General features: G+C 37.9%; 1 protein-coding gene across 1 annotated transcript; it reads left to right on the top strand.

Moving 5' to 3' along the window:
* Window positions 1-3,033: 3,033 nt before the first annotated feature.
* Window positions 3,034-5,709, top strand: LOC311077099 (uncharacterized protein; the record flags this gene model as incomplete). The annotated part of the gene is made up of 5 exons (XM_084138894.1): window positions 3,034-3,060; window positions 3,350-3,560; window positions 4,450-4,534; window positions 4,978-5,110; window positions 5,205-5,709. The coding sequence occupies 5 exons, from the start codon at window positions 3,034-3,036 to the stop codon at window positions 5,661-5,663; spliced, it is 915 nt and encodes a 304-aa protein (XP_083995020.1). The 3' UTR covers window positions 5,664-5,709.
* Between the last annotated feature and the right edge of the window lie 5,499 nt (window positions 5,710-11,208).

The following is an 11,208-nucleotide window of genomic DNA, read 5'->3' as shown; positions in this document are numbered from 1 at the left end:
AATTCAGCTTCCATCTCAGACACACACAAGGGCTCTGGAACAGCTGGATCATTCCAAAAAAGCTTTTGGATAAAAGCCCAAATTTTGTTCAACTTGCTACTTTCTGAAAAAAGAAGAAAACAAATAATTTGTTATAAGAAACATCACCATATCTGCACCAATATTTTCTAATTTCACTGAACATGAAACATGCTTTGTGAAATTTTATTTATTGAACTTGGACCTTTATGTTCATTAAAAAGGCTTATTATTCTATTGTAGGCTCATTTTGTAAATGTGATCAACTAATTTAGACATTCGCAAACTGGGTGCCGGTGTGATGAGACCTGCTCTGCCAGATTCGCCTCGAAAGTCGCGCTATCTTTGGAAGCGGAGCGGCACAGAAAAAGTAAAAAAAAAATGGCATGACACACCGCGATGACGCCATTTTTGAAGCGCTCAGGAGTTGTTGTTTTTTTTTATTATTGAGAAATAAACGAGTATACATACAAAATAGGCATTGAACAAACAATATATTTTACAATTCTCAAAAAACAGACGCAGTTTCAAATAACAATGAGTAGCGGGCAAATTCTTTCCTTTTTTCACTGCAACAATCACACTATGACATCATATGTTTTAAAAAACATAATTCAACATTTAATTTTTAACATTTTTTTTTTTTAAATAGCCCACCTGCAAATAAATTATATTGCAAATAATTTACTAAATGCTAAAAGTGAATTAATGTAAATTATTATTTTTTCAATCCTGTGAAAAGCTCCCCTACTTCCCGTGCCCCTAAATATATCCTCCTGAGACCCAGAAAAAAAAATATTTTTTGAATTTAGTTTTTTTTTTCATATCATCACATTGTTTTTAGAGCATAAGAAACAAATGGTAAAAAAAAAACACATTTTTGAAAAATGATGTTATGCTATGTCCCCTGTAGTGGACACCAGGACTGTTGTTTAAAAAAATAAAATGACATGAAATTATATGTATAGGTAAAAACAATGGGGGTTTTTTTCAATCACCAATAAATTTCGGGGTTTCAGGATTTATTTTAACTAAAATTTGTATAAAGATGATTCTCACCTATGTTATGAAAGATATAACGGAATGAATTGATACATCATTTTACTTTATGCAATATGTGGGTAAAATGGCCATAAATTAATATTCTCATTCAATGCAGTGTCTATACACTGTATCTAATCTGCACCTTAATGTGTTCTTAGAGCAACATTTAATGAAAAAAGAAGTGTAATAATTGGAGTAATAAATAATAATATTCAATATTTCATAGGAATATTGATGTATAATTTATTTCCATATTCACTTGTTGTTTCTCCCAAAATGCCTGATAAACATGATTTAAGTCCTGGTGTCCTCTACAGTGGACGTGTATGAAATCAATGCCCTGTTCTGTAACAGAAAGTCCTTTTTTGATTTGAAACCCCATAACGTTTTCCTCCCAGACAGCAACATAGTATCAGCCCAGATCCGGCCCAAATCTGGTTCATGTGGATTTCACACCGTCCAGATGTGGGCCGGATCTGGGCCGACACATGTTGCTGTCTGGGCTGAGATCTTGGTTTATGAAATACAATTTGAAAAGTAGTTGTTTTTGATAAGTTGTTTTCATGGTGAAACCTCCACACATTTGGTATCTCTGAAAAGTCCTGAATGTGCTCTTTACAGGTTGTGACATGTGACATATGGTGTCAGAGAAATTCACTAAAATATAATGTCCACTACAGTGAACAAAAGTCTATTCCAGGGTCCCAGAACAGTGGAACAGTTTTAATTGAGAAATAAACTAATTTACATACAAAATAGGCATTGAACAAACAATATTAACATTTTACAATACTCAAAAGACAGACGCAGTTTCAAACTCAAATAACAATGAGTAGCGGCAAATTCTTTCTTTTTTCACTGCAACAATCACACTACTACGACATCATATGTTTTAAAAAACATAATTCAACATTTAATAACACTTTTTTTATAGCCCACTTGCAAATAAATTATATTGCAAAATAAATTACTAAATGCTAAAAGTGAATAGATGTAAATGTGCATGTTTGACATTGACCTGTTGGGCTGTTCTCAGGGGTTCCAGGAGAAGCATCGATCCCACTGCTGCTCCCTGCCACTTCTGTTGGGGACACCAACACTGAGACGACGTCTTTGACGTTATTCTCCAGCTGCTCATCTCTCTCTACACTAGCCGAGGTTGAGTTGTTCACATCAAGGTCAACCTCCACAACGTTCCCCTCTAAAACGCTGTAGCTGACTGACATGTGCTCGTGTGTATCAACCTCCAGCTGCACATTGATCACTGCCGAGCTCCTGGAAAGGTCGTTGATGGCCTCGCTCATCCTAATCTCCACCTTCGAATTTGGTTGTGCACGGCAGCAGAGCTCACCGTCGACGTATATCTCCAGACACAATTCTCTTAAGTCTGTAGACATTGCGAGTTGTGTATCTGCTGACAAATTAAAGATGCAGTTGTCAAACTGTATGCGATGTACACTGTGAGTAGCCTACGCTGAGTATAGACTGTCTGTATATAGAATGACGTCGTATTACTAAAGTTTTCTGCTACAATGCAATAGGATATTTCGCTCAAAATCGCTTCTGCTCGGGAATATCGCTGAACTGCAAGATATATGATCGTGAGTCTTTGTAATCTGTGCTGTCTGTGACGTAATCAAACATTATGACGCGCCAGAGCGGCTCTGTGACGCGCCGTCCATGGTTGCCATAGAAACAGATTGTTTGGCAATAGCCAAGTGGTAGGCCTACCAGAGCCCGATTGTTAAGTCTGACGTCACGCGTGACGTTTAGCCTTTTCCGGGTCCAAGCGCTCCGACCGCTCGTCCAGAAATAACAATGGCGGAGCCAGTAAATTTATTTACGATCACGTCCTTCTTTAGTGAGGCACCCTTGGCGGTCAAAAAGGGTTTAAATTCTTTTAACTCTAACAGAGTGGTTAGTGTAGCTCATCAGTCAGGTGGCATAATTAAGGGTAGAGTCCAGGCATCGATGAAAAAGAAGATTTACGAGGTTGAGGTGAGTTAGCTGTAAGCTAGCTAGCTAGTTGACAACATTTGATATTCCATGTTCTGGATGAGGTATTTCAAAAGAACATGTTCAGGACTGCTATAACTGTGGATGTAAACGAAGATGAAATGGCAAATATGTGACTGCCAGGTTTTAGAGGGTTAATTTAAGTTAGTGAACTTAGGCTAGTCAATTTAGTAACGTTAGTATGATCTGACAGCCCCGGGATGGCTACAGAATTAATAAACGTAGGTTTTTTTTTTTTAGAAGTGTTAGGGTTAAATTGTTTTCAATATAGGTTCACGTTGAGGGCCAAGCAGTCAAGTACAGCACATGCGAGTGCCCAATCGGCAGAGACAAGTGCCATCATATGGCAGCTTTGTTGATTTGGGTTGAGAAAAATGTGTCCCGCACCGACGTGGAATGTATGTGGAAGAAGGCCAACACTCCGAAGGGGGACGACATTGCATCCAAGAGAGTGTCTGAGATGACACCAACCACAACACGAGGTTTGTAATAAGTTTGTTGATGTTGCCTGGTTTTAATTATTTTCTTAAATACGTAATGTGGTTTAAAGCTATTGCTAATAAGATTAATCATATTCATGAAACTCTTCTAACATACACTCACGGTGTGTTGTAATTCAGCTAAAAATCATGACTGTGAGCTTTATCACCACACTGAAATATAGTTGCAAGACTGTGAGGCTGAGATGTACACTGTGATTTTTTTTTTTTTTTTTTTTAAGCTTAGATTTTGTGCTATAAATGAATGATCATAATAAAAGGCTGTTGAATTGAGAATCATCACTTGAAATGATCTTAAATACTACTATTCATTTTTATAACCAGTTTTATACCATTATTTCAGCTGGCATCAAAAGACCTGTCACCCAGGAGGACAAAGAATGGGCTCAGGCGTCCTTATTGCAACTTGGGCGTTTTACAGGGATGGGGTGGATTTTGAGTCCAGAGACGCCTCAGGTATTTTTTTTTTTTTTAACTTTTGTACTTTCATGTTCCCTTAAAATTAGTAGAAACATTACAATAACACTACATTATATCAATGACAATTCAGCTAGAATTTTGTCATCCAATTTTGTACAATGTTATGTTTAATCATTTCTTGAAATTTGAAAAGTGTTTCAAACTGTTTATTATAGTTAAAAACTAACATTACATAATTTAGGCTCATTAAAAATATTGGTAAACTACACACATGTATGTATGTATGTATGTAAACCATTGCTTTCATTTCAAATGTATTTTGTAAACACAATGTGGCTAAGTATGTGGACACCTCACTGACTTCACAACTTGTGCCTAACGTTAAATCTAGACTCTCCCAATCAAGACATTTGATGGGCTGGTGACCAGCCCAGGTTTTGTCCAAGCTGAGGACAAGGCTCTATATGTGCTGTCAATGATCAGGAGAAGCAGCAGATTGAGGAAGCAACAGTTGGCCAGGCTAAGAACGCATCATGGTAAGAAAGCTTATTAATAAAAACAAAATTCTGGTGGTTCAGAGAGCAAAAGACTCTGAAACTTTAACACATGGAAAAAGACAACACAAGCATAAATAAGTTAGCCCTGATGACATTCTGCTGTCATTACTCTAAGTCTAAGACAATCCTGAACACCTTGATTAGCTGGATCAGGTGTGTTTTATTAGTGTTGAAGCTGAACTCTGAAGGGCTGTGGCACACCAGGAACTGAGTTTGACACCCCTGCAAGAATGTTAGTTGCTTTCGAAAAATGTACTTACTGAAAGTTGATATGGATAAAAGTGTCTGCTAAAGGCTGTAAATTTGCTCAGAATTTAGAAAATGCACTGCAAAATGTCATATGTAAGATGTTTTTTTTACATGAAACTAATGTCAATTGTTATGCAACAATGGTCTCTCTTGTGGCTGGTTTCTTTTAACAGGTTTGCATATCGCAAGAAAAGGATAACCGCAAGTAATTTTGGTTTGGTCTTGGCAGCAGTCAAGCGGAAGTCTTACCCGCCTTCCTTATTCAAAACCCTGCTTGGCCAGTACAACCTCAAAGAAGGATCTAAAGTAAGTTGTAGTATAGTGAATATTTACAATGAAGGCATCTGTGTCTATGAACACACTTATTAAGACTAAGTGGTATTTGTCCCCTCCCCCCAAGGCATGTGATTGGGGAATCCTCCATGAGCCAAGGGCGAAGCAGGAATACACTGAGCGCACTGGTGGTGTTATACAAGAGAGGGGACTGTTCCTATCTGATTCAGGCCTGCTTGGTGGATCTCCGGATGGGACAGTGTCTGGAAACTGCGTGATTGAAGTCAAGTGTCCGTGGTCAGCCAGAACCAAGACTATCCTGCAGGCTGCAGAGAATAGGGACTTTTTCCTGGAGTTTGATGAAGCAGTTGGTTCCCTGACACTGAAACAAACTCACAACTACTGGCATCAGATCCAGGGAAACCTGCACCTGACTGGAGCTAACAGCGGTCACCTGCTTGTGTGGACTCCTCTTGACCTTGTCCTTCTGCCAGTGCTCAAAGACCCAACATGGGCTGTTAACATTAACATTCTGGAAATATTTTATAAAGATGTTTTCCTACCATACATTCTCTCACAGTTGTAGGTACTGTTCAATTTGAAAATAAATGAGAATTTGACATTTCACACAAGCAAGGCATTTATTTATTATACACATTTGTAGGACCTTCATGCTACACACAGAACTTTTAAATGTAACATTTTATTTTACAGTGTCCTTTTTACATGTTACATGTACTTACCATAGCAATTAGGGGTGTAACGGTACACAAAAATCACGGTTCGGTACGTACCTCGGTTTTAAAGTCACGGTTCGGTTTATTTTCGGTACAGTAAGGGAAAGAAATGCAAACATTAAACTGCAGGTTGTTTATTACTATAAACTTTTTTTAACAATTTGTTTACACTTTTTTTAAACACTTTTTAATAAAATATATATAAAATAAAAAAAAGAATAAGAAATAAAATACTGCTGCAAAGTTCTCCACTTAATAAAATACTCTCAGTCTCAAACCAATATCACATAATAAATTTAATGAAAAATATAAATGAATAACTATGATTACAGTGCAGCATTACCAATCCCAGCTTGTAGGCCTGCTCATATTTAAAAATTAAGACTGGGAAAAAAATTAACTTTAATTGCACAATTTGCTGTAATTAATTGCAATTCCTCCAAGCTTGTAATCATCAATAATTAAACTTAGAATCACCTAATTAAATGAAACACCGGGGAAAAAAAGGAACAGAAAATAGCCCTATATTAAAATAATATTAAACATATATATCAATGTATTATTCTTTTTCAATAATCAATCAACAATCAATTTAAGATTTTTTTCCCCATTTTTTTACTAATTATCAAAATAAAATATATTCCTACAAAGCTATTATTACCAGAGCATGTGATCAGAGCAGGTCATTTTACCATTGTTGCTAGCGTGACTATACCAGCTCAGCAAACAGAAGTCTACTACTGAGAAATTTCACCTTATTTGAAGGGACTTTGCTTTTCCAGTGCGTGATCGGTACATGATTGGAGTGTTTGGGCCGTTAACGACAGAGCAGAACGCGCAGCGCAAACACGGAGTCGAACATTGAGCAGAGAGCGCAGAGCGCAGCGCGCAGACACACACACACACACACACACGGAACGGAGAGTGCGGCGGCGCACACGGAGGCGGAGCGGAAAAGCTTTTGCTGTCGATTTCATTGGTTTAGGTTACAGTGACGACGGGTAAAACTAAAACCAGACGGGCTCTGGTAAAACTTTAGAATCCGCTGCAGGGCGGGATTTGCGCTGAACGCGAAGGCTTCCGCCACTTAATATGTTCGTGTGGAAACACGAAAATGTACCTATGTTCCGCACACAAAATATTGCATTCAGTCATTCGGTACACACGTGCACCGAACCGAAAGCCCTGTACCGAAACGGTCCGGTACGAATACACGTACCGTTACACCCCTAATAGCAATAACAGTACATTAAGCATAAATACATGCAACTAACCCTCAACCAATCCTACCCTAATATTACTCAGTACTTCAATATATAATTATACTGTAACATTGACACTTTCAAATATAGAGTAACCAAATAAAACTATATATACAGTTATTTATATACAGACATATGTATTATACCCATTAACCTTGTATTTTGAAATTTTTTATCTGATTTCTGCAAGCAGATATGCAGAAACGAATATGTACAATAGTTAAAGGGATAGTTCACCCATAAATAAAAATTAGCCCATGATTTACTCACCCTCAAGTCATCCTAGGTGTATATGACATTCTTCTTTCAGACGAATACAATCAGTTATATTAAAAAATGTCCTGGCTCTTCCAAGCTTTATAAGCTTATGCTAAAAGAGTAACCCTTGAACTTGACGCACAATGTAATGATGATGGCTTCAGGGTGATTAAATCATGGGCTAATTTTTATTTTTGGGTGCACTATCCCTTTAAGCTTAGCTCAATACCTTTAACTCATCCAATTTCACGGAGAATGGGTGTTTGTAAATTTGTAAGACACACACACACTTTAAGAATTTTGTTAATATTTTGTTTGAACTGGTACGGAATGTGGTCCAAAATATGAAACAATTTCAGTCGCTGAATTGAACGCTCTACATGTATCCTAGCTTTTGAGATGAGTCTGTTATTGTTCACCTCCTCCTGCGTAAACTGTCCATTGACGAGAAAAGACGGGATGTTCAGAGAAACTCCTTCTGGCAAAATGTCCCGAATTGTGAAGCCCTTGTCTGCCATCACCATATCACCAGGATTTAAATGTTGGAGAAGTCCACAGTCAGCTGTTATTGCCTTGTCTGAGGCACTCCCACCGTACAAGTCACTGGCAAAAGTAATGACTCCATTAGGTGCAACACCGATTAAAGCTTTAAGAGTGGTTCGTCCTTTGTACTGGCTGTACAAATGGCACTGTGCATCAAGTCTCTCTGTGTTGGAGACGGCAACCTCTGTGCAGTCGAGCACGATCCTACAGTTGGGGAAGGGCTGGAAGCAGTATGGCAGTGATGTTAGATTCTTGGCTGTTGAGGGGATGTTGTTCTCAAGCAAACCAACATACAAAACATCATACAGGGCACTAATGATGGTGGTGAAGATGTTGGTTACTGTAGCTGTGCTACAATTAAACCTGGTTGCAAGGTCTACGTGGCCGCAATTTAGTCTAAGCTTCATTAAGGTCAGGAGCAATTGATCAACTAGGGGCATAATTTGGACAGTCCAATCGGAATGATATTGCAACTCAAATTTAGAAAGAAGTGCTTCCAAAAACAGGACAGTGGCAGCATCAGGCAATCCAGTAAAATATTGAACTCTGTCAGGGCTGGAAGAAATTTGACTAAAGGAAAAAGTTTGCTTCTGTTTCTCCAATTGTCTTTTCAATTGGTCATTCTCTCTCCTCAGCATGTCATTCTCCACCTCAAGTGCCACAAGACTTTTTGAAGTACATGGGGTCTCTGCAGTTACCATGTCAGCATCCGTTCCCTCATCCTCACCACTGCTTGGGACCATTTGTTTCTTCCGTTTAGGGAGATGGCTGAGGTGCTCAGGGAATTGGAAAGTCTTCCCCTCATTCCAAGCAAATCGCGATGGCCCAGCAGCTTTTCCATTGGGGAAATGCCAACTGCACACCCTAGAGTTGCAGTTTGGGGTGAAGTTTTCACGCCTGTAAAAATTATAAACAAAATAAATTTTAATTACTTAAATTATTTTTCATGCGAACACACTACAATAACATTAAAGCAGTCATTGGCAATAATTGCTGTCTACAAATGTTTTGTTTGAAGTGTGTGCATGTGTGTACTGAACACTAGTTTGTGCAGTTTTTATTTAGCTTGTTGTCCTGTTAGTTTATGCTTGTTCTGTGTATGTACACTGAGAGCAATGTTAGATCAGAGTCAAATATGTAAACATACCTGGCCATTAATCATGATTCTGATCTTATATCTCAGACTCCCTCCAACAATACTCAATTATAGCAAGAAAAAAACATTAAACCAGTTAAAGTATGATAATATGCTAACATTTCTCATTAACGTTACACCCATTTACCTGTTTTTTTACTTTTAAATCTGATTTCTTAAAGTAAATTTTCAGAAACGAATGGATGTATGTTATTACCCCATGATTTACTCACTCTGAAGCCATCCTAAAAGTGTGCATGACATTCTTCTTTCAGACGAATACAATCGGAGTTATATTAATAATGTCCTAGATGTATTATAGAAATGAGAAACGTTAGCAGATTATCATACTTAAACTGGTCTAATGTTTTTTTCTTGCTACGTACAGACATCTTCGTGCTTTCAGCTTATCTTTGACTAGCGTTATTGCCAAAGCTAATCTTAGCTAGCTAGTTTCATCTTAATTAGGCAGCACAGAACAATGCCTGACAATCCTAACATAATGCAAGATTTGGGTTTATAACAACAAACAACACATAAAACCCATAGACTACATAAGCCTTTTTCTCAAAGCACTGGTTTTGCTTCGGCGCCAGTGGATGCTAACGTTAGCACCCACTGGCGCCAAAATTTCTTCATTCGTTTAAGATTTATAACTTACCTTATCAACTGCAGCCATTTCCTCTTCTCTTTGTCGTCACAGGGAAATCGGTAAACAGCTGAATGTCACTTTCTTTTTTTAAATCAGATCTGTTCAAACAACACGGGACACAGCACTGCGGCATTGTAAAAACACTAGCGAAAGCGGTAGGTAGGTAGATAGAGAGGACGCGGACTTTGGACCCGGAAACAGTATTATCGGAGAGTGGTGACGTCACGACTTAACCGAATGGCTCTGGTAGGCCTACCACTTGGCTATTGCCAAACAATCTGTTTCAATATGGAAGGCCAAAAGGGCCAAAACGTGTGAAACTGTCGCGTTAACGCGTATTTACGCGTTAACACGCAATTTACGCGTTAACACGTCATTACGCGTTAACGCGTATTTACGTGTTAACGCGTAAATTGCGTGTTAACGCGTAAACGACGTGTTAACGCGTACCTAAATTTGGGACATTAGCACCACCTACTGGTTTGGTGCTGCTCTTGCTCAAACACAGAGAACCTAAATTAAGCTTGTAAATAGCAGTTTTTAAGGTGAAAATACATGTTCAACAATGACTTTTCAGAATATAGGTTACAACTAGGCCTACATATAATTACAGCATATTTTAAATTGGCCTCTGAAAGTCATGACCATTTTCACAATCACAATAGAAGTTGTGTTAGGATAATATTACACATTTCCTTCAAATTGTATTTTCATGTAGCCTATACTCCTACTGTAGCATATTTCTAAAGCATCTTTTTATAATTTAACTACTATGCATTATTTGTTAGAGAGCCCCTTCTGATAACACATTAAGCCTTGTGAATCTGATTGATATATATCGTATATATATCAACACACACTTTGCACATTATACATTATAATGTGTAAAAAAAAGCTACTTTCAATCACCTCGCGCCCAACGACCTACCCACTGTAGATATTTAGTGGCAGGTGTCTTTTTGTCATAAACACAGGAATTTTGTGCAAATATACTGTCTGTTATTGGAAATGTAAAAAAAAAAAATTCTTCCACTTGCTTGGGCGAGAAAAAAATCTCTTGGTGTGACTAGGGCTCTTACTGGCGCCCCCGGCTGTTTGCGCCCTATAGCAACTGCCTAGTTTGCCTATGCCTAGAAACGGCCCTGGCTATGTGTGTGAGTAGCCTATCTCTCTGTTCTGGAAATTATTTTGAGTATTAAAGAAACTTTCTTCATCATCCTGTTCTAGTCTGTCTTCCACTCAGCGCGTTGTGACAATAGCCAGAACTTAGAGTTGTTTATTTTTTTACAACATTGTGTTATTATTTATTTTATTAACGAAATGTCAATCTTCGTGTTTATAACAGATCGAAGATAGGCTACAATAAAATACAAAAATCTTCAAGATACAGCCTACAATCGTATAACGGATTGTCACCTTATAAACAGTCATTTGTGTGGTGGAATAAGCAAGTGGTGGAATAAGCAATGCTATATGTTAGCATCTTATGAAAATGTATTTTGTGATTTTATTAGTTAATTAACTAATTATGCTAACTCAGTTTA

The sequence above is a fragment of the Abramis brama genome, assembly GCF_963993115.1.
Source record: "Abramis brama genome assembly, contig: SCAFFOLD_130, whole genome shotgun sequence".
NCBI lineage: Eukaryota > Metazoa > Chordata > Actinopteri > Cypriniformes > Leuciscidae > Abramis > Abramis brama.
The sequence above is the reverse complement of the archived record's forward strand: the minus strand, read 5'-3'. Positions and strand labels throughout refer to the sequence as shown.